Raw genomic sequence first — 27,601 nt, 5'->3', positions numbered from 1 at the left:
ACACCACTACAAGCAACAAGAGGAGGCAAGCAAAGCGCGGAATGAATGTGTGAATGAATAAATGAAGGGATGAACGAATGCGAATGAATGAATGAATGAATGAATGAGAAAGGTGTTACTAATTATCTAAATATCTTAAGTGCAGAAGAATTAAAAGCGAAAACAGCCAAGGAAGTTTTTTCACGGATCAATGAATACCTTTATAAGATCAACGGAGTAGAGACCTGCGGGGAAAATATCTGCAGTCTCTTTGCCCGTAGAGTCTGTGGGGTTCTGAGGTTGAAGATGGTCTTCGTCTTCGTCGACGTTGTCACGGTCGTTGTTGTCGTCGTCGTTGTCGTCGTCGTCTTTGTTGTTGTCAGAGTCGTCGTTGTTGTTGTTGGCGATGTTGTTGCCGTTGCCGTGCCCGTTCCCGTTCTTGTTATTCGAAGCTTCGACGCCTCGGCTACGATTGTTGTTTCTGTTGTTGTTAACATTGGGCAAGGAACCGCCAGCCTTGAACTGATTCCCAAGGTTAATTCGGAGGTGCTTTCCGCTGGACTGAAGCGGAGGACTCGCCCCGGCGCTCTTCACCGACGGAGTTACTTCACCGGGTGCCCCGCAGCCCGTTGGACTTGCTACGACCGAGTTACTGGCAGACGCCACTCCAGCCACCTAAGCATTTCATCAGATACCCACACCGTTTCATTCCAATTGCAAAGCCCCAACCACCGTTTGATGTACGCTTGGGAACAACGAATCTGAGACAGCTAATTTTTTACACTAGACAGTTACGTTGGTAACACGGAGAAACCTACAGCGCCACAGTCGGCCGCGCGCGAAACTAACTCAATCTCAATAAACGTAACGTAACCCATGACCGTCGAATCTAACCTTAGAATACGCGTCAATCCAACAAGTCATTATCCCCGTGGTATTCTAAGGTAAGATTCGACGGTCATGGGTCATGTTACGCTTATTGAGATTGAGTTTGTTTCGCACTCGGCCGACTATGGCGCTGTAGGTTTCTCTGTGTTGCCAACTTAATTCTCTAGTGTAAAAAATTATCCGACTCAGATTCATTGTCCCCAAGTGTGCATGTTCCCGCTACGCTCATGTTAGCAAAATTCAGGGTCATTCGCGATTTTCGACTCCCCACGAAACTCCTTCTCTTTATCCGCCAACATCAGTTAATTGCTCAAGGTTTCTACTTCGAGGGATTAACCCTTTGAGTCAAACATTATTGAACTGAATATTTTAGCCTGAATTTTCTTACTCGAGGGTTTTTGTTATCGCTGATCACGAATCCGAAGTCAGAATTTCATAATTTCTAAATACAAAATGGCGGATGTAATATCGAAAAAAACCATGAAAATTTGATGATTCTGGCAGGAATTACATTTTTCCATATGTTAACAGTCAAACGAAGTAACAAAGATTACTTTAAGTTGTGAATAAATTTAAATTTACGCGGGACGCTGAGCATCTGACTGTGACTGAAAGGGTTAATTACAGGAAAGGTAGATGGCCCGTTTTTTGCCAATTTCAGAGTCATTACACCTCGTGAACTTTAAGCATCATCCAGTTTTTACACTTTCAAATTACAGTTTGACAATGATGTGCGAAACGTGGGCTCCGAATGAATTTGATTTCACGCCATTTTTTCTTTAGCTAGTATTCCAATGTTCGTCGACCTTCTACAGTTTCTAGTGTAACACGATTTGCACTATTTTTGGCGTGATGTTGGGTCTAAGTTACACGTTGATAAATATAGGTTTGGGTGAGAATGTAGAACTATCTGAATATAAAAGGGTGGTCATTAATAATATTGAATTTTCAAATAAGCAAAAACCTGTTTCGTAGAAATACGAAATGATTATATAAAAACGTGCGAACCCAACAACTGACTCTCGCCATTTTTGATTTTGTTAAAAAATTTTTCTGCAATTCACCCAACTTTGAAACACTACCCTGCATTGTTTTTAGATTATTTATTCAACTGATTAATTATTTATGAATATTGAGTGATTATGAAAAGGACCTTTTTTACAATTCTCAAAAACTGTATTCTCTTTTCGAATCATTTCAAGACTGGGCACATGATGGGCCGATTTTGTTCAGCCCTTTCAATTATTTGATTCGATAAAACATTCTTCTACAATTCCCAAAAAAATTCTAAAATTTGTTCTAATGAAATGTTTAGAAAAGAAAACACAAGTTTTAAGAATTTTATAAAAAGGTCCTTTTCAAAATTACTCTCAATATTTGTAAACAATTAATCAGATGATTGAAAATTCTGAGAAAAAATTCAGAGTACTGTTTCAGATTTGGAACAATTGCAGAAAAAATTTTGAACAAAATTAGAAACGGTGAGGATCAGCCGTTTGTTGGGTTTGCATGGAATTCCACATATAAAGCCAAAATACAGAATCGTCAGCGAAACGAATAAGAACGTATAAGCAAACCAAAATATATACAATCGTCAAAATTTGAACGGTTTTGGCTTTCTAGCACTTCACCATTCTACATTTGGACTTTTTCATATTTCGACTTCATATACATTTCAACATTCCATAAAACATACTTTCGCGTTGGTGAAACTTCGATACTATGACTTGTGGTTTCTGATCTTTCTACAGTTTTACCCATACCCAAAATATTTGATTCGTTGCAGTCATTACAGAAAAATATAGTAGAATCGGTATCGTTACGAAAACGGTTTAAAAACTGTTCAAATTACGATAAAATGTGGTGCAAGTCATTATTTAGTGTGATTATAGCTATCGATACTAGATTTTTTAGTTATAGTAATTTGAAACTTGTTTCTTTAGTTTACTATATTTTTTCATTTAAGTAAGGCCTTAATATCAATTTATTGTTGTACCAACATCAAATTATCTCAATAGTTATACGAAAAAATATCGTACTAACGACTAAGAAAACTAACACTAATAGATTTTCAGGTTATAGCTGTAACGAAACTCATTTTCAATCAGTATTCAGAAAACTGGATTGTATAATATCCACATTTAAAATCACTTCTCGGTGCATCATCAAATTTAGATTCAAAAAAGAAGAAAATTTGTCGAAACCTTTTCCTAAAAGTAAACCTATAATGGCAAAAGTCAAGTCGTAGATAACTATTCATTTTCCGTAGAATTACAACAGAGATAGTTGAAAAATTCGCTGATACAGTGAATTTCCTCGTTCTACATCATTCCCGAGCTTCCCGGTAGTAATATGTCTGAACCGGCGAATTTCGACAAGGAGTTTCAAGGAAGTTTCCATAATAGTATAATAGCAGTGGAAACAGGACCACCAAGTTGCGTTGCGCAACAATGCACAAAGCAATAGAAAGATAACGATCGAAGCCAATCGCTCGTCCCAAAATCCATCAAAATAACTCTCGAGCCTTCTTTAAAGTCATGCAGTAGTCCTACCTTTACCGACCGAGCAAACTCACCCTTTTTCTTCCTATATTAGTCTCACGATGGCTCATTTTACTCCTCATTCCTTCTGGAATTGCGAAGTATCTCGGCTATGCACTTTTTGGCCGCTGAAATGCGGGAAATGTGGGAAAAGTGAGACGAGTCAAAAAATTCACACATTTTCTTGACGACTTTCGGAATACGAGTAACTTGCCTGAATTGTGCTAGAAGAGAGCGATGCATCGTAGAAATTTAAACCCTTTCCGTTCGTTTGTTTATTCGAAACAGGGAGGAAACGGGTGAGTTTGCTCGGTCGGTAAAAGTAGGAATACTACATGACCTTAAGTCTCGGCATTACTAACAGGCCAATATTTCAACCTGCCCAACAGATGCGTCGGATTTTTTAACGAGCGACTTTGATTAAACATGTTCGTATATGTACTATATATAAAAGCTGATATATATTTTCGATAAGCATTATGGTGAACATTAGTCACATAAGTAGGTAAATTATTTATTGTTATTGTTTTTATACTGGGACTGAACGCAGAGCTGATTGACGGGGAACATACATCTTTTTGCAAATCGACACTGGATCATTCCTGATCCTGGCGGACGAAATATCTTCGAGTTATCAATGAGATAACAAATTGAAACACCGGAAGTTGAACTTACTCTCAGGTCACTTTTTTAACATTCCACATTTCCTACAGCCGCCAGGAAACGCTGTTGGATATTAAAATTTCTATCGCATCTGATGATCCTATTTCATGTTATCGTGAGTATCTAATGAAAAAAATACTTGTGGAAGTAGGTATTAATATGTGTGTTCAGCTTGCCATCCGTCCTCCGCCAATGTAGACATGGGACAAACGGCGAAATAAAAATTAACGAGGTTCTCTCTCGACCATAACTGACACAACTGCCGATTTTTTCCGATACGACTAACAGGGGGACGATGGTAAACAAGGGACCTGGTATTTTTTTTTTTTTTTTCTACCAACAGTTCAACGGAGTTATTTTTTACCATTTTTCCGAAACAGAATAAGCACAGAAAATTATATCCGGTCAATTTAAATAAATGTTCTATGATACTTCATCCCGTGAATACACAAACAACGGTTATCGATAATATTTACACAATATACTCAGCAGATAATGAGAAAGAGTTCTTAATAGGATAATTATAATCTGGTCTAAAACTACAGAGAAAAAAGGTTCAAGAATTTTAAATACTAAAGTTAAAATGATATGTGTAGACATTTTTTACGGTTACAAGTATTGCAACAATGTTAGGAATGCTTTTGCAGCAAGAACTCTATTTGCACAGAGAAATATATGCAATCCGAATTTTTTCATGAAACGGATTGAAACGGTTCTTGTAAGAAAATTCTTCATTAAATCGTGAGGCATCGACTTGTGTGACCGAATACAGAAAAAAAATGGCAACCGATCAAGTCAGGATTGCTGTATAAAGGTATGTACACTTTAGATTGAACTGCCTTAATTGAGGGGTATTCACTTATAGATAGGGTGACAAACGATTAGAATGATATCAACCAATTTCAAGGGATTTCATTCGATTCCAGATGATTTCAAAGTAATTTTATGTGATATCAAGTGATTTCGAGTCATTTTAACCGATTTCAAATGATTTCAAGTGATTTCAAACGATTTTAAAGTGAACGATTTCCAAAGTCGTTTGCGATTTCGACGAATTTCATACTATTTCACGTGATTTCAAGTGATTTCGAATGATGTCAAGTGATTTCAAGCAATCTTAAAGTCACTGCTTTTCAAAGTAGTTTGCGATTTCAACAAGTGAAAACACGTACGTTTTCACCCGATTTCAAGGGATCTCATACGATTCTATGCAATTTCAAGTAATTTCAAACGATTTTCAAGTGACTGATTTCCAAAGTAGTTTGCGATTTTAACAAGTGAATAACCCCTCTAAGCCCTAATATTAGAATAACGATCGTAAGTATATGGACATAAATAAAATTTTGCCTACTTCCAGCTTAATAAAGGTACAAAATGAATACCTATCAAATTAATAAAACTTGGTCGATCGGTGGAAAAGTTTAGAAATTAACCAACCATAATTACAGAGTGACGGTAACGACCTCGAAAGAAGCATTCGTTACTGATAGATCGTTATTTAATTTGACAGTACGTGTGCATATATGTTTGTCATTTACTACCGCGTTAAAAAGCGCGGAGAATTCGACCTAACTAACATACGGGTTATTTTACGTTTGATTGGAAGTAAAATTTTCTTCACTCGTGAATAATTTCTGTCATTTACAATTATAATAATGACACAGTATATAATAAAATAATAAAACAGATTTTACAGTCGGCCGCAAAGTGCGCAGGAAAGTTTGGCGTTCTCATAAAGAGAACACTGCCTCAAGGTCCCTTGCGTGCTGAAGTCCGGCTAATGATTGAATTCGCGAAATGATTCGACATCAGATTCCATAATCGAACACTCGCATATTCATTGTTATTCGCGAGGTTCTTTTATGCTTGTATCCGATAACAATGCTACACGTACCGGTATGATGACGAAAAGATCCAGAGTTAGTAATCGTTTGGTTCAATGATCATATCGTATGGATATTGGATGTGAAACTTGCTATTTGTTTCACACTCAATGTGTTTAGGTAAATTTTAATGGACTACTGTCAATCAATTAATCACTTATTGAAATAAAGATTTAACTGGTCATCAAACTATTGTTTTCAATTTGAATTTTGGGATTTGAAAAACTGATTAAGCCGGATTCAAATGTTGCGTACCGTTTTGAATTGTTTTCAATTTTGTTTGGTTGACAAGAGTATTTTATTATTTATTATTCTTTATTATTTCACAAGCTGATCGATGACTATGGATTTTTTTATTCGTACATGACGATCCACTGTGAAACTGGAAACGCCGGATCGTTTAGAACGCAACTCGGTCTCGCTGCATGTTGAACAACGTTTTACTTTACCAATTCAGTGTTTCTAACTATGTGAAAGTTCAGAACGTTGACTCGCCGAAAGCTTTTTCAACTGCAAAATTTTTCGTTCTACATTATCACAATATCGTATGGATGTGTTTGCCTATTTATCCGTATTTAAGTAAACAAAGTTGTAGCGAAAAATTTCTTCAACTATATTTATATCCATGTTTTGTTTTATCCAAATACAACATAATTAGCTGATAGCTGCCAAAAAAGTGGAGCGTAAACGAATTCGAATTATCTGTCTAAACCCTATTTTTCTGCACCATACATTATTTATCCACGGATCTATGTGATATGTATTTTAATACCTCACACACGCGGCTGGATACAATAAAGAGCAAATATACTAGGATGCTATTATATGCGGCGCTATGAGCGAGGTACGAAAAAGCAACATTTAATAAAGTGTGTTCCGATTAATATAAAGTAGATAAATATTTTTATACGTAATATGAATCATGAATGCAGCTTTAGCATACCATTAACTACCATAAGGTGAACGTACGTTTGAACATAATTAATTAACGACCGGGTTTTATCACGAGGTTTATACTGGAATGAGTGCAATTCAATCGCGAGATACGAAAGCCATCTGGTGAGTGTATTACTAAGATGGCGCCACCTCGCCGGCAATGCCATCTAGCAGTCTTAAGCTGCACTACCTGGCTGTTTGGCTAGGATGGTAAGGCAGGCGAGACCAGAGCCGCCATCTCGCGGTGACGGTCATAATTTCCAAGCGCATAGTGTACATTCCGTGTCAAAAGTCAACGTATTTCTCATATATTTATCATTTTTTCAACTAATGAAACCCATTTTGCATAACTTATATAGCCTAGGTCACTTTCTGGCCCATAAACTAACTATACGCGAAAAATCGCGTCGATCCGTTGCTCCGTTGCTGCGTGAAAAAAGGACAAACCAACAAACACACCTTTGCATTTATGATATTAGTAGGGATTTTGATCAACACCATATAACCCGAAACATTTGAAAATCTAAAAGGCATTACGTTTCGGCAATTTGATCACAAGCATTCCTAGACGTTGTTCGAATTTCACACATATATTTGGTAATTTGTGAACATAAAAATTCTTTCTCCTGATTTCCATTTATCGTTGAAATACATGATAAGAGACATCAGCGCGCCCATGAACGCTGCTGCCTTAGGTCAATGCGGAAATGGAAACCTTTAACCGACTATCTCAGTCTCTACAGCAACAACGGAGCTTAAAAATAATCTACTCGATGACCGTAGGTTATGACGTATGGGAATCTGCCGGGAATTCTCAAATCCGTGGAATAACTTTATCCTGACGTACGACTTTCGCGAAATTTACAGTACTGTAGAAATATTTTTCTCACGCTTTAGTAATCTCGACTTAGAATAATCTGGCCAAAGTTATCTGAAAATTTATTCTTAAATATTATAACCGCAACGCGCTCGAGGTCAAGAACTTGTTGTTCGAAATCTTGTGGAGTTTTTTTTTTTATCAAAGAGTGTAAATTAATCTTCATAACAAACTGGTTTTCGCTAACTTTCTTGTGCAAAGACATACAATATTTTTACGATGAATGATGAATACGTTTCAGCTTTCAAATAAAAATAGAGAAAAACCATAATGCAGGAACTAATTTCACGTTCATTATCTCAAAGCCATTAATAAATTTGCACGAGAATCGAATAGGGCTACATACAAAGCGTGTAAAAAAATGTTGTAATAAAATACTTGGGTTGAGCTTCGACAAGAAGTTGCAGTTTTTGAAATCACAAAACCGAGTGTAAATTGGAGAAGCAGGATTACGAACTTAAAACAGGGAATTTCGTTTATAAGAAAGTATCACTTTAAGAATATTGCAAAAAATAATAAATCTCAAGTATTATTTCTTTTAATATACTGCGTCACAATATCAAAGAGCTAAAGACTTAAAGAAATGCTTTTTCTAAGACAGTTACGACGGTAGAAATGTTATGCGATAGCAAGATTTATCATTACCAAGTACTAACCAACCGGAAGTACGTTAGGTACATATTGTTGAGAAATCGATAGTTAATCGTGTCACTATCGCGGAGCGGTATGCATAATCGTTGTATAATACATTAATAAAAAAAAATGCTAACAAAAAAATTAATCATATATTTTTCGGTATGCGTCTTTTAATCTTTTTTCAATTATTTTATAGAAAAAAAGACAAAAAAAAAAAACCGTCACCCCTTAATAACTTGAGCATTGAAACTTTGATGATCTTTTTCTTTTGATTCAAGTTTAACTTATATGATTTTTCAACTTGCGGCATAAGAATTTTTTTGAACGGTCCGGCCTGTCTAATTTACGTACGTACTCGCATTGCCAGTTTCCTCGATACAGACCAAAAGAAATAGGGTGGTGAACTACCGTGTTAGTACTTCCCCATTATTAACCTGCCGCCTCCAGCCGGGTTTGTACATCGCCATAATTACTAAGCTAGAGGGATTCCTCAACGCGTCAAGGCGAAAGCGTCTTCCGAACTAATTGGTAATTAAACGTTTCGCAATTATCGCTTTTGGCGATTCCCAATCAATGCTCGTTCATTTGAAACCACCAAATTGGGAAAAAATTATTTTATATACCACTGGCATGTTTTCCTAGCTTTTAGATGCCCCCCGAACAGGGAGTAAAGTATTACTTTTAAGTCCTGGGGAGTAAAAACGACTTTTACTCCCTCCTCGGATTCTCAGGGCTTAAAAGTGGGAGTTGCTTTTTTCTGGTCCTTGGGACGCGTGGTTGGGTTGAGTTTGCGTTGAATGGTATACGACGGTAGAAGCTCGGAAAACATGGCAAGGGGTGTATAAAGTATCGTGTGCACCTCGGGAGTAAGCCGTTTTACTCCCTTGGTGCACAATCTACTATTCTAGACGAGGGAGAAACGTTCTAGTAAATGCAATTGTGTACGGTATGAAATTTTATTTGCCGATGCGACTAGAATTTCGCAACAATAGTATAGCACATGGCTTTCCTAATTCAACAAATCCTCTGATTGTACTAAAAAAAAATATCTCACTGTACTGTAACAAATCTTTTCTATAACCGTTCTTATTATTAATACCTATTTCTCTTGTTGGTCTAACAAATTTTGTTTCTACTGTAGTTTATTCGGAAGAAATGTTGTAAATTATGTGTGCGTGTTTTTTTTTTAAATTTTAAACAAAATCGAAAAATGTTTTGTCTTTCTTCTATAATTGATCGTGAAAATTGTATGATTTTAAATAACAACATGAATATGATTAAGTAAACATCGCTATTATTCGCTTCGTGAATCGAATGACCTACATAAACAATATGACAATCTGTGACTGGTAAACGAAAGCAAAATATGAAATGTTTTGTTGGAAACTTTGGTTCTTCACCATCCATCGCAAATGATTCCGTTAAGTTTATTCGTTCCGATAAGATAAGCTGCTAATGCTACTGTAGCTATTAGTTATTTCACGTGAATAATTAGAAACTCACGGTCAACTATAAATGATCGATGAACCGTTTAGCCTCCACGTGGTGCAACAGCCGAAGAATATTTACCAAATTAACGATCGATGGCAGGAATAATCTGATTAAATTCTCGATTAATTATTAATGAACACAATGCAACTAATATAATTTTGCTCGTGGAAAAAAAAAAAAAAAAAAAAATCACAGACATTTGCGAAAAATCGATAAGCAGCATCTGATTTTTATTTTCATCAAAATTTTTCACGTCGATATTACGAATGCAAATAATGTGACGTGAATCGAAATTTTCAATCAAATTATGTAGGGTCAATATTTTTGAACTTAAAAGAAAACAATCTAAATTATCTGAGAAAAAAAACAAATGTCCTGAACGGTAAATTTTACGAAGAAGAAGTGAGTTAAGAGTTTAACGTTACCGTAACGAAACATTAGTAGGAGGAAAAAATCACTATTTTCTTAATTTTACAATGATTTTTAAAGCGCCAAGATTGAGAAATATGAGTGTGTTTTGTTTTATTACGGTCTAATGAATTTCAGACAATTCCAAAATCGTAAAATAACGGTTTTACCTCAACACGATTCGTTACGATGACGTTAACAACTTCAATACGATGGAACTACCGCTGACTCGAAGTCTATCAAACAGATATCATTACGGATATAAGAATGAATGTTGAATCTATCGCGAGACAATATCATCGGTTAATAAGTTACCGACAGCGTGGTGAAAGATAAAAAGTAAGACTTAAGTGAGGTGGGAAAAAGTTGTACGCGGATATGCGAAAAAAAAAAATTATAGGCGTACGTAAATACAGGTAGTATTGTATTAGGACCATTAATTACACATCTCTACAAGATAAAAACTTTTCTTTCTTGCCCTGATTTTTTTCGGCAAATTCTGGTTCTTGAGAACGTAAGATTTACGAATATAATTACGATTACATTAGATTGGCTCTAGTTTTTATGTTATTGTAGTATTGTATTCGACATGACTAAATGTTTAGTCAAATATCTCTTGCAAAATCGGTTAGAGTTAGGAAAATTCTGTCTCACAATCAGTAATTTTGTACAGAGCGTGGAATTTCCTACAAGAATCTGTATTTAGATATTTTACAAGTCAATTCGTTTACGAGAAAAAAAGAAATTCAAAAAATTTTCCGATTTTATTCAGGTGTTATTTGAATGGGAAATGAAAAAAAATCAACATTACGAGCTCATATTTGGCTGAGATATTCTATTTGAGATGCTCTAACGAAATGTTGATGCGCGTTAGGGAAAAAATTTTTTTTTTTTTTTTATCTCGGAACACCTTACAGGCTCTCTTTTTCATGGTGAGAACAACAAAGTATTATATTTTCTACATTTTTTTCACTTTTGTCTGAATAACTTTTTGTTTGTAACTACAAACCAAAGCTACAGACGGTATTTTTATTTTTTTTTTTTGATCAAACTAGGATATTATAAAGAAAAGAAATGGAATTTTTCATCCAAATATTGCTTTTTCGAGTCATGAATGAAAATGTCGATAAAATAAATAACTAGAGCCAATTTTGAAAAACTACGCGTACTTCTAGGGTCATTGACATTAAATCTTTCTAAGACCGGTCAAATATCAAGGGCAACAAAACCACTGTTGACCAGCGTTATCTTTGTACAATAACGATGTTTGGTGCTACGGTGAGAAAAAAATTCTTCGACTTTGGATGCACTTGATTCAACGCAACGGCAAACTTCCAACTAATCTTTGTTACAAAAAAAGAAATGTTTACTTCCAAGTATCAAATGACGAACTATTCAAAAGTATTTAAAAAATTGCAGTTAATCCAATAAAATTAATTCATTACTGGCTGTTGATGAAATATTTAGTCGATTTTACATCTCCTAATATATGTTCAACTACGTTCGTCAAGTTGGCACAACCACTTACAATATCGAAATGAAGTCTTAGTCTGCCGGACTATCGACTTTTTCGAAAATTCTGACCCACGGCAAAATTATCCAAAAGACTGCATCTCGATATTTGTAAGTGGTTGTGTTAATGAACGTCGTTCAACTCACAGAATATATACACTTGGCTTTGACGAGTGTCAATTGCTTGAAATCAATTTCTAACTCTTCGATAAAATTCATAATTTTTTCCCTGTAAAATATTCTGTTGTCAACCCGTTGAAATCTATTTTTGCGAATCATAGAAAACGTTCTTAATTCAACTAAATAATTCGTAATTTTGTAGCTACGAGAAAAAGCGATTTCACCAAGTCAAACAATACTTGTGATAGTTGTAAAAGTGTCAGATTTATCATTACCAAGCAAATAAATAAAAAATGATTATTGCCGCAAGTCTAGCAAACGTTTTTTCTCAATGTATAATTATAATATTCTATACGGCTATACATTACGTTGTATTTTCATGTACACGTATATGTATTCATAAACTTGAATAATTTTCCCCCATACCACGAACAGTTGAGTAATTGACTAAAAATTACTTCATCTAATAGATGTCTGTGCCAAAATTTTTTAACACACATTACAGTTTGTGACGGTAAAACGAAAAAAAAAAAAAAAAAAACCCAACGTATGATACAGATGTTCCCACAACTGGGTTGCTTACGAGTTACGAACGGAAATGTATAATCTATTGTCTTCGCGAAAAGTGATTGAACGTCTTAATTCGTGATGAATCCACATGCCTACGCATTCCCATGGAGTATACCCGTATAATTCATGCATAATACAATAAATTATTGCGGTTTTTAAATTATCTCATTTCATTTCATTTCTCATACGTAGCTGTCTCTCATATTCAGCGATGAAATTTTTGTTTGTTTACAGACGACAATTCTTGACGGAAATCTATCTTCGTTACGCATATTTCGCAGACAATCACGCAATGGTAACATCATTAATATAATAACAATTTTATGTCCGTACGATTTTTTTTTATGGGTTGGGGCGGAGGGGGGAGGAATTTCAACGCAACGACGTTGTGTAAAATGAAAAATAAACATCGTATCACCGACCAATAACGACATATTATTCAATAGAATAAAAAGCTGAAGAATCCTGACGTAAACATAAAAGTAGATACAATAAATAAATCTATACTGATAGTGTATACATACAGATATATATATATATAAGCAATGTATAAATACACGGGCCTCGACACGACAGCACGATTTAAGGTGACGGAAGAGGAAGAGGAAGAGAAAGAGAGCGAGCGAGAGAGACAGAGACCGATAAAAACAAAATAAAATAAAACTTGAAAAAATCAAAACGAAACAAACAACGAAATCAAACCAATTAAAGAATAATATAAATTGATATGAGCAAGATCTTTTGACAGCATATATAACATAATAAAAGATTGTGTGAAAAAGGTTTAAGAAAAAAAAGCACTAATCGCAACGAATAAACATCATTAAATAAAGCTTACATAATAGAGTAGTACTATTATAGATGCAATGCGAAATCGCAATAAATAATGTCCACAGACGTTTGTTGCGAACGTGTTGGGTCAAGTTATGCGGCATTGCCGGAGTACTATTTTGACATTTGTGTAAATAATGAAATGTGCCTCTCGGAGTGTTTATCGGATTATGAGGTACGATATGTATCTACCGTATATATACATATCTGTCTGCTGCCTGCACACAAATACGTACACGCTGCTAATGCACAAACCTGTCGCGTGCACTGTGTGAACACGTGTGTTGTATTGTGCGCTGATCTACATGTATAGGTGTGTACGCATGCATTCGTTGGTAAACGGAGGGAGAAGCGGACGCGTGTGTTGGTAAGTACGTCTCCTACTCGTGTGATGCTATACGTGCGTCTTTACGTATGTATACGCGTGTACGATGCGTCGCATTTGCAGAGGCCTCGAACGAAGCGAAAATGAGAGAGACACGCAATCACGCGGCAGATGTCACATTACGTTTACCGCCGATTGTCAATTGTCACAAGTGGGAAGATCGAACGAACGTTTTTCGGATGCAACGTAGGAGGTACATTCTCGTTTCAGGCGCCGACGGTGGTTGGCGATGGGGTCGAGTCCGAACCGTGAAACATACCCATAGCAAGATACATGTAACCGGAAGAAGTGGGGAGAGAGAGAGAGAGAGAGAGAGAAAGAGAGAGAAAAAGAAGGAGAGATAAAGGAGCAAAAACATACACATGGGAGCTGGGCGCGAGCTCTCGCAGAAGCAGACGTAATCGTCGCGTGAAAAAGGTGTGGAAAAGAAAACTGATGTAAACAGAGAATGAAAAACAAAATAATAATAGTTACAATAATAATATAGGAAAGTAACGTGGAGACAGACAGGCGACGGATGGCCGTGTAATAACGAAGATTCGACGGCAACGGTTGGTATTTGTCTGATTCTTTTCTTATTCTTTATTTCCTATCGTGACAATGAAACAACTATTGGAACCTCTTGACAATGAGGCGCGGAAAAAAAATCGAAGCAACAATCATCGAACATTGGCTACATTCGTTGCGAAATGGTGTGAGGCGGTTCGGACTGTGCGTGAACATGAGTGAAAAGTATGTACGAATACGATACGTCTATAGATATCATGTAGCTACGGCGCGCTCGCTGCATATAACACGCACCAACCAATACTAGAGAGGAGGTGTAAGAGGTTCGTTGTTTACGTTTTAATGTCCGGGTTAGAGGATACACGGCAGACGTGTCCGAGTGAAAATAAAAGAAATCTCTTACTCTGCTCGTGACGTCGGAAACCTCTCGCATGATTGCCTCGAACGCGGCAGTTTCCTCCGCCTGTTTCTGATTCAAAAGAGCTATCTTTTCACTGAATTTCCGAGGGTTCGCCATGATGGCTCGGCACTGGATTTTTGACTTGCAACTATACTATTCCCACGTTTGTTATACCGACCGCACCAATGAAAATGTTAAAAAAATGAACGCCACTGCCTTCTAGATGGCCACACGAAGAACTGATCAACATCCCTATTCCGGTGTTCTGATTCTCCGCCACACGTCGCTGCCAGTTGCAGTTGGCATTTGCTTAGCTTTCGCACGTACGACGCAGATGTCGCTATACGACGTTCCCAGCAGATTTCCCTAGGGACTCTAGTTTCCACTAGCGCGGCAGCATGCGCGGTTCGCCATTCAAATCTGCGTTTCAATTATAATACGACGCTTCTAAAGATTAATCGGCCAGGTTCGTAACGTTGACGCCCGTGTCGAACTAAATCGTCGGAAATTACGTTAGAACTTTTGCGTGTGGCTCGAATTGAAAGAATATCGTGATAAATTATTTACGAGTTTACTCGCTTTGCTATAAGTCGAGATTGAAAATGGGGTACTGAATTTCAGCAAGCCACTATTAAATATCATCTTAGGCGTGTAGCTTTGAAAACACTCTGCAAATTACGATGTGAATTGCTTGCGCATCGTTTGCACAATCAACACGCAGTACCACTTTACGAAGTAATAAAAATAACCCTACAAATTGGTATTCTTCAACCTCACCCGCAGTTGATGCGGAGCTTGTTATTACTATACGCTGCAAGCAGTTCGGTCCTAGGAGACTCAGATTCCAAACATATGGAAGATGTTTACAAACTCTGCGTCGATGGAAAACAGCGATGGCCACTAACGCTAAAAATAATGGATGCATCGATTGATGGAGTCTAAAAAAATAAGCGAACACAACTCGATTGAACCAGAACATCTAATTTGTGGGTTATGTCGACTAGCGGTGAATTCGAAATTGTATCCGAAACAAAATAAATATGATTTGGGTCCAAGTGACGATTATTTCTGATTGCATCTCGATTTCTTTCTAATTAATTACCAATTTCGTCATTCGTTTCCAATGAACCTGGGAAAAACGGCACTGACTTGTTACGTATCAGATGTTCGAGGAGCTGCAGATTCGAATTCGTATTGGTATCAGCTTCAAATCATAGGTATACTACTGGCGATAGATGCCCATGCCGTCAACCTCGCAAAAACTGTGGCCCGTCTCTCAGCTAATGAATGCAGAGTGGGAGAGACGGAGTATCCAGGGTAATTCAGGGACCCCGGGTATATATATACATATATATATCCTCAGTCAACGGTATTCAGATCGTCACCAAGGAATCGCTTTTGTAAATTCTCTTTTCAAATTTCCCACCATCCAAAATTCTGATTGATTCGAAAAGTTTAGTCAACCAATCAGAATGCTTGGATGGTGGGAAATGTTAAAAGTGTAACTACAGAATCAGCCCCCTGACACACGCTGCTAATAGTGGTTCGCAAAATGTCCCTCGATTCTGCCGCCAATTTCCACCACTAGTGGCGCTAATAGTCGCCTGACTTGCTTGCGCGCGGTCAGCGAGGGCAGCGAGCGTGTCAGAAGTCCACAAGCGCCACGTAGAGGAACTAAAAAACGGGGGCAAAACGCGTACAATTTTTTGGTATACGAGTGGTGAGTGTCAGGGGGCTGTACAGAATCAATCCCCAGTACTCGGCAGATAAAGTGAGCTTGGACATGACTGATTCTTCAGGCAACGGCTTGGAGCTATAAAAAATTTTGTCAACGATCCGGTAGCTTCTTTATCGGTAGGAGCCGTGAAACACGTTATCTCGTAAACATGCCGCGATAAAAAATCCGGGGTAGTGGGGGACTTCCCAGAAACAGCAAGGAAAAGTACGAGTACCCTGCATACTTTGCAACTTTAGAAATCACTCAGCTTACTGGATTTGGCAATGAGTTAGACGGCGGTGACCCAGTAAAAGTTATTTCCGATTACATAGCGTGCATACCAAGAAATGATAGTCAATGACAGTGTGATGAAACTGTCGAACTTCGATTTGAAGCTTAAATTTTGATATAGTATTTCGTATATTTACCTGGCAATGTACGACGAAGATCTTCCTTTAGAAGAGTTAGACTACGACGTTTTGTCGGAATTGACAAAGGAATTGAATAAAAACTTTGCATGGAAAACAGTAGCAAATTACTTGGTAGAAGAATCCTCAATTAAAAATCCATCATCTACATTCAGGTAAAAATAATGAAAATAACATTATTATTATACAACAAACACGACATCAACAAAGTATCATTATTTCTATACTTAAAATATATTCATTGCTACTGTCATTGTTATTCCTAACAATTTTTTTGCGCAGTAAACGATGGATGTATCGGCTAGAAACAAACAGCGAAGCATCGCCAGCGCAAACTTTATTGCTGGAGTTAAACAATAGATTATATCGGGTTGGAAAATTATGTCACATTCTTGAAGATTGCGAGCTTTATGATGCACTGTATATTCTTTTTGGGCCAGGTAGATAACTAATTTGTTCTTTGGTTATAGTTTATTCTTGTAGTTATGTAGAATCCTGTTTCTATTTAAATAATTGATCCAATACTCAAACCACAAAACTTACATATATTTAAACTGAACAATAATTCATGTGACAGGTTGTACTAAGTATACATAATCAAATTTGATCAATAGATTAATTATTTCATCATGTTGAAGTTTGTGACGTTAACGTAACGACGCATGTTGAGAAAAAATATTCATGTTTGCTACTTGGGATTATACAAAATTCGTAAAACCGTAATAAACGAGAATATACTTAGATTTTGAAAATGTAACTCCTCCAAAGTCGTTCTCAAATTGCAAAATAATAAGCGTTTTCCTCCTAATGTTTTTTTATGTAAACATCAAACAATTTTTCATCAGTCGATCTGGAAATCACCGAACAGCCAAATGCCAAGCAACAATCGTACAAACTTGCACTAAATGACACATTCAAAATTGTCTGTAAAGCAAGAGGCATACCAGTCCCAAAGTTACAGTGGCGTCATGGAAACATTGACTTGGAGAATGAAACATCGAGCACCCTTAGCATACTTATAACTAAGTAAGCAAGCCACGCTATAACACCGTTTGCATTTCTTTTTTATATTCTTTGTGCTGTATCCATATTATAATATAAAAGTGGACAATTATTAAAAAATTCAAACAAAGTACCTCGTGCTTTTGTTCAGCTGTTGAATAAAAGTTTCGCCACCCATTCTTTCAGTCCTGATCAAGAAGGCGAGTATCGGTGCAGAGTTGAACAACGCACAAGCGACGGTATTTGTCTCAGAGAAAAATATTCAGAATATGTCTCTCTTTCAATAAAAGCCATGCCTCCAGAAATAACAGAACATCCGTTACCTGCCGAAGTGAAGATAGGTGAAGACCATACCTTGAGCTGTCAGGTAAAACCGGACCCAAGTCTAAAGTATCAGTGGTATAAAGATGACAAGTTACTGAAGGGAAAAACACAGAATACTTTACGGGTAAGTTGAATGACATTATTAAGCATTATAAATTAAAAATACCATATTGGCTAGTAGATGAACAAGCCCAATTTATTAATCACATGAAATTTGCAGTTGCTTAATTTTCAATTCGAAGATACAGGACGATATCGTTGTGAGGTATCAAATGGGTATGGTTTGGCATCTTTGACAGCATGCAGTAAATTAACGGTGAGCAATGTTGATGCGTAAAATGTTTTTTTAAAGAACCATTAATCAGTCTGAAAGATTATTGTTGAGAGGTTTAACGGTCACAGAAATTGTAGAAGCAGGAAAACAATAGAAAAGTTCAATTCGTCAGAGTTGTCATCTGGAAAACCTAGAACATTACAACTTTTAGAGAATTTTGTTTTGAATTTTAAAATTCAAAAATGACAAAAAATTGTAATTTTTTTTAATCCGAAATTTTATTTCTGTTTGATTTCTATTATCCAGTTACATAATCTGAGGATTTGGAATTTCAGTTTTTTCTCATCTATCACTTATAATATACGTTCTCTTGAATTGTAGCAAAGAACTGGTGGAGTTAATTTCTATCAACCCAAAATCTGAGAGCGGTATTTCATTGAATACTTTTGTTTTGCTTTGAATTACAAAATTTCATTACTGTGGTCATCAAGGAAACCTGAAGATAAGATTTATTTTTGTTCCAAAGAGGAATTACTCGGAGATGATACGGATATTCAATGTTTAATAAATTATTAGTCATGTTTATATGTAAATTTAACCTGTTCACACAATTTACCAGTCATTTCTGTTAACACTATTAATCAACTTGGTACTCTCTCATTCCGATCGGATGCTTTAAACGAAATTCGAACTTCCATTAGGGATAGGTATTTAATGCCAAAGTACTGCACATGTGGCACAAACATATGTGTTGAAACGATGAGGAAGACCGTACTAATATCTACAACTTTCTCACTATGAGTTGTTAATCTAAAAAACAACATTGTTTTACAGTGATTCAATATATTTAGAGAAAAAAATCAAATAAGGAAACCAATCATCTTGATGTTACCAATTGACTTATTGTTTTATCGGAATCTTCTACTTGATCTCATATTTTGAAACATTTAATTTCGTGTAATAAACTGAGCACATAAGTCTAAAGAGATTGAAAGTAAAAAGTATAGCTGTGTCGATAACGTTGTGATACTAACATTGCCTTGGGCAAATTTGATTGATCTGTTGAAACAGGTAGAGCACCCACCTGAGAAAGCTTTATATAAAGTTGCATTGCTTATCGGTAACCGTAAGTATAAAAGTTATAAAAAATTGTATAAGCCGGTGGCTGACGTTGAAGAGATAAAGAAAAAACTGGAAACAATTGGCTTCTACGTTACCTGCCTACGTAATGCAAGTCTCGCTGAGATGACAGAGAAAATCCAAAAATTCTCTATATCATTGAAAGAGGGTGTATATGGTAAGATTTGAAATTGACTAATGTAGGTACTTTGGTAATCATGAATTCATTTTCCATCACATATAGGATTTTTCATGTTTGCTGGTCATGGGTTCGAGTTGCATGAACCCTTCTTGATGCCTACTGATATCCCTAAACAGTACCTCAGACGGCACGCTATTTCGAGAAATCAAATTTTACAGTGGACACTTCCCCGCAATCCTGCGCTCCTAGTTGTTGTACTTGATATGTGTCTGACAACACCAGACAAGTAAGGGCAGAAAATGGGCTTGTCTTGATACCGCAATTGCTATCATCAACTATTAGTTAGAATACAAATAAGTGGAGGTAATAATGTGCTGATTTAATCATTTCTAGAGACTCAAACGAAGCCATTTATGACGAAATACCTGAAGTATTTGAATACAAATGCAATGATAATCTGATAGAAGCATATTCTACGTGTACTTATCGTGAATCTTTTGAATCAAAAAAAGCGCCCTTCGGAAATTATGTGACAGAGTTAACCAAACACATTACTGAGAAGATACCAGTTAAAGAATTGTTCGATCGAGTTCAATCATGTAAGTGAAGAGTTACCTTCATTTTCATTGTATATTATGTATCAAAGTTTCTGCAAAATTTAAAGTCACATTTTTCCTAATTTGTTACAGCTGTTCGTCAGTTTAACTCTGGACTGACCAGCGACCAAATGCCAATGGTGAAAAACGTCTTGTCAAAACGGTATTGTTTAACAGATCAAACGATAAGGCGGTATAGGTAAACGTTAGCAGCAAAACGTTCCCAACGTGTGTTCAACTTCACATCAGTAATCCCACTGATCATTTCAATACGACTTCATTGAACGCAACATTTGCTTCAGGATGGTCCGAAATCGATGATCGTAAATTTCTATCTTTGCAAATAACTCAAGAATACCTCTGCCGATTTTGTTCAAAATGTAGTCAGTTTCAAACGAAATGAAGCCAAACTGACGAATCAAATTTTATTATAATCGCTTCCGCGTTTGCGTACGTACAACCGTTACTCTTTGTATGAACTCAATTCTGATACTTGTAACTTTGGAATGAGAATAAATTGTGATTTAATAGGGAAAAAAAAAAAAAATAAACAAACAAACAATCATTCTGCTCAAAAATTCGGAGCCATCAAACTTAATATTATAAAAATATATATTTTAGGGAATCATTTTTGCGTTATAGCCGAAAAAAAGTAAATAATTCATGTTAATAACTCAGAAGCGGCACGATCGATTTTTGTGAAAATCTATACACACACCCAGATATCCATCAAAAAATGGTTAAAAGTGATTTAATTATCTCTAGACTGCAAAACACCCAATCTAACTCTGAATTGAAATTTAATTGCACCTCACATACGTAGTTGATTAATAATACGTGAACATGTCAACTATAGATAAATCTTGGTAACAGATCTGTCGCCCCAAATACACTCGGCTGCATTTACAAAGTTATGTAATAGCATCAAGTAGATATAATTGCGATTTCTCTCATTGACGATCAAATTCACCTATTCATATCTGTTGAGTTATGACCAATTGAAAATAACATTATTAAATTCAAAGATTATGTACAGATGATATTAACAATGCAATTAAATTTAATATATGCATATATTATAAAATTGCAGTAGTGTATGGGGTATTCCATGCCAACTCAACAAATGATTTTCCCTTACCATTGTTGGTTTGGTTCATCATTTTTTATACTATTGTCTTGACTGAAAAGTTTTTAATTATTTCAGATATTTCTCGCAAACCATTATTTTTTTATAAACTTGTTAGAGAGTAAATCGTGTAGACTTCGATGAGTAGCTACCGAAATCTAATCTACGCCTAGCCAAGGTGTTATTTGGCTGTTTTGGGGTTCATACACGTCAATTAAACATTTATGTGCTGCTACTCCCAATGCAGGAAATGATAGAAGGAAGGGATCGGTTTTAAGGAAGGTAGATAATTCAAATGGTATAATTTGTTTATTATTAATGATCATATAATTGAATTATAACAGTGGTCAATGTAAAGGAGTCAACTTAGGGAAAGGTCTTGAATTGGCATGGAGAGATATATTTATAAGTGACTCTTGCTAAAATTAGGATGAAAGTGAAGAGTTTAGAAAATGTAGGATACTCGCTAGTTACAGTTTAGAGATGAACCTGCTAACTCGGTGCAGAAACCAAGGCAGCTGGATGAAGATAAGGAGAGGATACAGGGTGTAATGTGACTATAAAACAGTGAGAGGGGAACATGAGATCTGGAGAATGTAACAAATTGTTAAAGTTAAAAAATATGCCATTGTTGAATATTTCAAAAAAATTCTCAAAAATTCCTCGACCAAAGACGATCATTTTAGCCATTTCCCAAAGTGGAAACTATTTTTTTAAATATTTATTACACCAATTTCAAAAAAGTAAAAATTCGTGAATGTGGTGTTACTGGTTTCCAGAATCTTTTCAAACGACCTAAACAACCGTCTTTGATCGATAAATTTTTGAGAATTTGTTTGAAATTTATACAAATCACATTATTTCACCTTTAACAATCTATAAAAACATAACGGTTTACAATAAAAATCGTAAATAATTCAGGAATCATATTCAGAATCAGGACAATCGTATGAAAAATTATGAACAAAAAATGGTGCAAAAAGATCATTTGTCGAGTTCGCATGGAATACCTCGTATACAGGTCATCAGGTACTCTCATTAAATTGACTCAGTTTTGGAAAAATTTACAGTGTTAACAAAAATTAGGGAATAGTTCAAATAAAGTATGCATAACTGAGCTCAAAGTAATTTTAAATTCCTCCAAATTTGTGCCTACTCGACATCTTATACAGATTCAAACATTTAATAAAGCAATGCGACAGAAACAATTTAAAAATCGTTGGTACAATTTTGTTCTTCAGAGTACTCTGAAAACTGCCCACTACGATTTCGTTGAATCTGAAAATCAGTAACATTAAGGCTTTGCAATGTACAACCTTTGAACCAAAAGCTAGTTGGTGAACTTTTAATAATAACAAACTTATACAAAGTTTAATTCCTTCGTTTCATTAAGCATCTATTTCAGTCTTGATCAAGGGCATGTTCGAATGTCTTTCCGATTACTCGATTAATCTAAAAAAGTCGGTTAATTATTACTACCGATTAATCAATTAATAGAAAAGTAACTAATCGTAGATCCCCTTTAATCGATTAATCGATTAATTGGATGGTCTTATGTTAGTCCGATATAAATGCCGAAAACAATATTTTTTTAACTAGAAAATGAAAAATTTGAAATTTCACGTATATGAAACGGATACGCAAGTGACAGCCGACCTTGAGATAAGGGTAGATTTTATCATTTACATTAAAATTTACTGAGAGGCAAAAACCCTGAATAAGCCAATAATAATTTTGAATCTGCAAAGTTTTCAATTTAAAACATATGCATAAGAAACAAAGTTTTCAGTTCAAATGAGGCATGCTTTTTTTGCATATTTTTTTCCCACTCATTTCAACAATTATTGCTGAAAATCGAGAGTACACCCTAATTCAAATGGTCGTATTTTCGGTTTTATTTATTTTACACACTTGATCTTAAGTTAGATTGCAATTACACACGAATTAGGCTTTTTTTCTATAGACAATCATATTCTTTATACGTATGTTCTGTGGTGAAAACATGCTTGCAGAATTGTGGAAAAATGGTGTCACTTCATAACTTCTTTCCCTTGGAATGCTGAGGGCAAAGTTGTTATAAAAATCTATAAGTCAGATAGTGCTCTGCATATCAATCAAGGCAAGTGCTCAATATCAAAAGAGCAGTCTTATACTTGAGAATATATTTATTAACATGACAAAAATTAAAATAACTTACTTCAGTTATCGCAGATGTAAATAATTATTATATCTGTGTTGAAAATGGCAATTGAACAAATTAATGGCTGTAAACAAAAATGTATCAAGTAGCATTTTCAATCTTATAAACAGTTCTTGATCGATAACTTCACTGCTATATGCAACTATTAAACCATTCATTTCTTCACATCACACAGTCTGAATTGATTAACTAAATCAATAAGCCATGTACTATCCATATGTCCATAGTGTCTGACAAATCTGTAGTTACAAACAATAGCATGCAATGCATAATCCGGGTCCATCATTGCTGCATGCGTCATTTGTAGCCGTTGCATCGGGGATGTTGATTCTGCAATTTCACCGGGCTCTTGTAAACCTTTCCAATTTCGTAAAAAATGGTATACCATCAGTATTTCGACAATCTTTGATGATTCATCTGGAAACAATTGTGTCCACAATGAGTAAGAATAAGATTGTGAATATTTTGTAACAGGTTTCGAAAGATGAGAAAGGATATCAAATAGTACATGTCTAAATATTAGCTATGTAATCATACTTGAGAACAAAAATAACAAATTATTACACAGTGTTAAAAAGAAATTCCAGTACCACCTTGGTGACAATATTTCTTGGAAATTTTTGGATATATCGGGTATATAGTCCAGTTGAGAAATTCGGTATGAAGAAAAATGATGTGATGAAAGCTTATAAAATGTAACTGAAGTAAATAAAGTTGAATTTGAATGAAAACATAAGTCCATTGTTATAGCAAAACATGGAAAAGAGTAGTTTTGTTTGCAAAATTAAGCAGAATTGTGGTAATTATCGAAACCTCTGAACATTAAATAACGGATTTTTCTGTAATTCTGAAAGGAACTGCGAACTTGTAGTGACGACTGAAATTCCAAACATTCTATCACGAGCAAGAACTTTTTCTGGCAATTTTTCTGCCATCAATAATCGTGTCGTGGATATCTTTTAACTTGATCGCCTACAATATTGTGTAAGAACTATAGTATGTCGTTCGAGTCAGCATCCAAAAAGCATCTAAAAAATAATCGATTAAAGTGATTTCTCCTAAGGTGTCATCAGCTGGACTTTCATACCTAATATAATTGAACGAACTAATACAATTTTTGTGATTTTTGAAATATTATTACAAATAATCTTGACTTTATGAATTTCAGTTGCACTCGAACGCTGAATATGGATTAAGTTCAACAAAATTTAGAACAGTGCAGCTGGAATAATCTTGCTTTTTTCTGTTCAGAGAATGGCGATAAAAGTTTTTTGAAATCTGCTTCAATTTACTGCAAAGTCACAAAGAAATAATGTTACCAGGATGGGCTATTAATCCTCACCATCCCGGATATTAACGGTGCTAGGAAAACAGAATAGGAATTCTTTACTGTCCAGGGCAATCTCTGCTTTTTGTTCCTCGCTCATTCGGGATATATTGCCTTTTAGAATCTCTATAGCGTCCGGAGTAACGAGGCCGTCCAAGCTTTCATAATCTTCTCTAGCCAAAGCGTTTGATACAACGCATACAGCCTGGAACAATGGATAATCTACACAAGGGAGTATTGCTCAGAATAAACTATGGGAATGTATAAAAATGAAAGTTACCCAAAAAAGGAAAATTTTATAAATAAATGTAAGCTGGTCGATTTGTTCTTCTAATTCATTATTCACTGAATACCGTAAGAGTATTCCCAAGAAAAATAAAATGAAATAAATGAATACACACTTGTTGTGAACCGTTTATGAATTCATTTAAGTCAAATTCTTGGTCGATTCTAGAAATACCGAATTTGAAGGCTAGAAGGCATTTAAGCAGTTGGAAGATTCCCGCCTCAGGTTCTGCAGGAAAGTCCATAAGCGGAATATAGGTCCTTTTAATAGTTTCATTTTGTTGAGTGCTGAAATAACGACGCGTTGACAGTATTCGACAAGGTAAAACCGCATTCACTGCGAATTTCCGGCTACACTTTGCAAGTTCGGTATTATTATTGTTCTTTTTAATAACTGCGGTGACGACATTCAGCCTGCGACAATTTGTGTACATAATGTATCTACTATTACAATATAGTGCCGATGACATTCTTGGGTGTCTTAGACTTTGTATTTCTTTCAATAAGAATCCAATTCTGTAAAGCGCAGTAAAATTAACCTCCAAAAATCAGTTGTATGTATGTTTGCATGAGTGTGTGTGTGTGCGTATGTGTGTGTGTGTGTGTGTGTGTGTACCTGCAGTCTTATTTGATGGTATTGCAACGACAGTGGTTAGGCGGTGACTGAGGATATACATAGACTGATAACCCTGGGTTATTTTTCGTAACAATTTGCCGCGTATGGCCGGTTTGGGGGATATTAGCAGTTTTCAACCAAGCAACTGACCACGTCGGTAAAAAAAGTTCTACATAACCAACAACTATCGCCTGTAAAACGTTGGTATCGTACCGTCCACATCGTGAAATGGAAAAGTTAGGAAAATCCCGTACAAGAAATATATACGCCGAAATCACACAACGGAAAAATAAATTACAATCACAAACATGAACGTGTATCGTTTATATTTACACGAATATATCAAATCTTTTACAGGCGACAGTAGCATCTTTAAAACGCTCAATTTATTTTCTCAAAGTTTTTTACATAGTCAATTTTGAGCTGAAAATATTTTGGAAAAATTTTCAAATACTTTATTTTTAGTTCCTTATCTTATGAAAAATTTTTGTTTGTTTAGTTGAGCTTTTTAAAATTATGAGTTGAAAAAATTCGATATCTCAAGTTTTGAAAATATCCGAAAAATTCTGAGACACTTTTCTCTTTGCAAGAAGCACGTTGAAGATATGTAGAAGAAAGAATCAATTTTATGAGTTTTTCCCAAAATTTAGTATCGGTAATTTTTAATCGTTTTAATTAAGAAAAATTACGCAAGTTCATGCATGTGCGGCGAACATGGTGTAAGAATAATAGGTGGTCTGGCTGCCCTATTCCCGCAATGCTAAGGCTTGTGATTATTTTAGCATAATTCGTTTTTCGCCCACCAGACAGCTACGGATCTGTAGGACCATTGTAAACAATAATGACGGAACGCAGTGTTCGAAACACGTATCTTCAAAATCTTACACATTTTATATTAGTTGTGACTTCAGATTATATATCTTGGGGTGAACTCAATTTGTATTGCAATTTAAACTAAGCATATCAATATTGTAGTATTTGATATTACATTTTCTTGTGTTAAGCCTATTTGAGCTAGCAAATGGTATCTATATATTCAGGGACGTTCTAAAGCAAAGCCGCGAAAAGAGAAAATTATCTAGATTGATGGAAACGTAACTTTTAGCAGCTTGAAATTCATAACGTTAACGCAAATATTGTTATAATTGTTAAATAAGCGAGACACAATATTTTAACCAACTTCGAAAATTACGAAGTGTAGTTTATTGTTTTTGAAAGGTTCAACCCCAAAGTTCAAACGATTTTCGATTATTCTGTTGCGTCAACATTACGAACGTCAACCTCATCTGTTTATTATGACTTCTATTTATTTTATATTACTTTATATGTTTCATATATTTTATAATTTGTCATTATTTTTGGTATTCTATGTTTTCAACTGCAACTTCTGCTCACATTTTTTTAACATGACACGCTCATCTCATGATTAACCTAAGATTACACTCCTCTGTTTCGAACACTGGATGCCGCCATTATTGTTTACAATTGTCTTACAGACCCGTAACTGTCTGGTGGACAAGTACCGAATTATGCAAAAATAATCACAACTGCCGAACCGCGGCCAGGTTCATAAAGTTAACGAGCCCCCTGACACACGCTGCTAAAAGTGGTTCACAAAATGTCCCTCGATTCTGCCGCCAATTTCCACCACTACTGGCGCTAGTAGTTGTCTGACAAGCTTGCGCGCGCTCAGCGAGGGTAGCGAGCGTATCAGAAGTCTACTAGCGCCACGTAGAGGAACTAAAAAACGGGGACAAAACGCGTACAATTTTTTAGCATACGAGCAGTGGTGAGTGTCAGGGGGCTGGACCCAAAGACA

At 35.6% G+C, this 27,601-nt stretch overlaps 3 protein-coding genes and 1 long non-coding RNA gene across 14 annotated transcripts in view; 2 read left to right on the top strand and 2 right to left on the bottom strand.

Annotated features, from left to right (window-relative positions):
• Positions 1 to 14,875, bottom strand: part of LOC107222926 (CREB-regulated transcription coactivator 1) — a 60,438-nt gene extending 45,563 nt beyond the window's left edge. For 9 of the 10 annotated variants that reach the window (XM_046744920.1, XM_046744921.1, XM_046744927.1 and 6 more), the window contains exons 1-2: positions 14,630 to 14,875; positions 199 to 654 (exon numbers count right to left, since the gene is read on the bottom strand). In XM_046744920.1, coding sequence (XP_046600876.1) covers positions 199 to 654; positions 14,630 to 14,743 — 570 coding nt within the window. In that variant the 5' untranslated portion in view covers positions 14,744 to 14,875. The remainder of the gene's footprint in view (positions 1 to 198; positions 655 to 14,629) is intronic. The other variant, XM_046744930.1, reaches the window with a different exon arrangement.
• LOC124295326 lies at positions 13,562 to 14,636 on the top strand. The gene is made up of 3 exons (XR_006905237.1): positions 13,562 to 13,701; positions 13,783 to 14,136; positions 14,207 to 14,636. It is a non-coding gene; the product is annotated as an uncharacterized LOC124295326 (long non-coding RNA).
• Positions 14,876 to 16,386: 1,511 nt separating the features above from the next.
• LOC107222912 (mucosa-associated lymphoid tissue lymphoma translocation protein 1) lies at positions 16,387 to 20,822 on the top strand. The gene is made up of 9 exons (XM_015662452.2): positions 16,387 to 16,926; positions 17,054 to 17,211; positions 17,617 to 17,797; positions 17,960 to 18,221; positions 18,318 to 18,413; positions 19,443 to 19,668; positions 19,735 to 19,918; positions 20,026 to 20,231; positions 20,322 to 20,822. Exons 1-9 carry the CDS (start codon positions 16,778 to 16,780, stop codon positions 20,429 to 20,431), a joined length of 1,572 nt encoding a protein of 523 aa, XP_015517938.1. The 5' UTR covers positions 16,387 to 16,777; the 3' UTR covers positions 20,432 to 20,822.
• Positions 20,823 to 20,871: 49 nt separating this feature from the next.
• Positions 20,872 to 25,757, bottom strand: LOC107222913. Of its 2 annotated transcripts, none has more exons than XM_046745705.1 (3): positions 25,342 to 25,757; positions 24,897 to 25,103; positions 20,872 to 23,971 (listed from the first exon to the last, which is right to left on the bottom strand). In XM_046745705.1, the coding sequence occupies exons 1-3, from the start codon at positions 25,634 to 25,636 to the stop codon at positions 23,709 to 23,711; spliced, it is 765 nt and encodes a 254-aa protein (XP_046601661.1). In that variant the 5' UTR covers positions 25,637 to 25,757; the 3' UTR covers positions 20,872 to 23,708. The 2 variants fall into 2 exon arrangements, with proteins under 2 accessions (XP_046601661.1, XP_015517939.1); XM_015662453.2 differs by having other exon boundaries at positions 24,897 to 25,086; positions 25,283 to 25,754.
• Positions 25,758 to 27,601: the final 1,844 nt, after the last annotated feature.

Source organism: Neodiprion lecontei, chromosome 7 (genome assembly GCF_021901455.1).
Source record: "Neodiprion lecontei isolate iyNeoLeco1 chromosome 7, iyNeoLeco1.1, whole genome shotgun sequence".
Classification (NCBI taxonomy): Eukaryota; Metazoa; Arthropoda; class Insecta; order Hymenoptera; family Diprionidae; genus Neodiprion; species Neodiprion lecontei.
Note: the sequence above shows the minus strand (reverse complement) of the source record. Positions and strands in the feature narration are given on the sequence as shown.

Bases quoted from the DNA above. Each gene is read 5' to 3' on its own strand.
- LOC107222912 (XM_015662452.2), top strand. From the start codon at position 16,778: ATGTACGACGAAGATCTTCCTTTAGAAGAGTTAGACTACGACGTTTTG. The intron at 16,927-17,053 runs GTAAAAATAATG...TTTTTTGCGCAG, and splicing joins AATCCATCATCTACATTCAG to TAAACGATGGATGTATCGGC. The intron at 20,232-20,321 runs GTAAGTGAAGAG...AATTTGTTACAG, and splicing joins GTTCGATCGAGTTCAATCAT to CTGTTCGTCAGTTTAACTCT.
- LOC107222913 (XM_015662453.2), bottom strand. From the start codon at position 25,636: ATGTCATCGGCACTATATTGTAATAGTAGATACATTATGTACACAAAT. The intron at 25,087-25,282 runs GTGTGTATTCAT...CCATTGTTCCAG, and splicing joins TCATAAACGGTTCACAACAA to GCTGTATGCGTTGTATCAAA. The intron at 23,972-24,896 runs GTGAGGATTAAT...AATTGTTTCCAG, and splicing joins CACCGTTAATATCCGGGATG to ATGAATCATCAAAGATTGTC.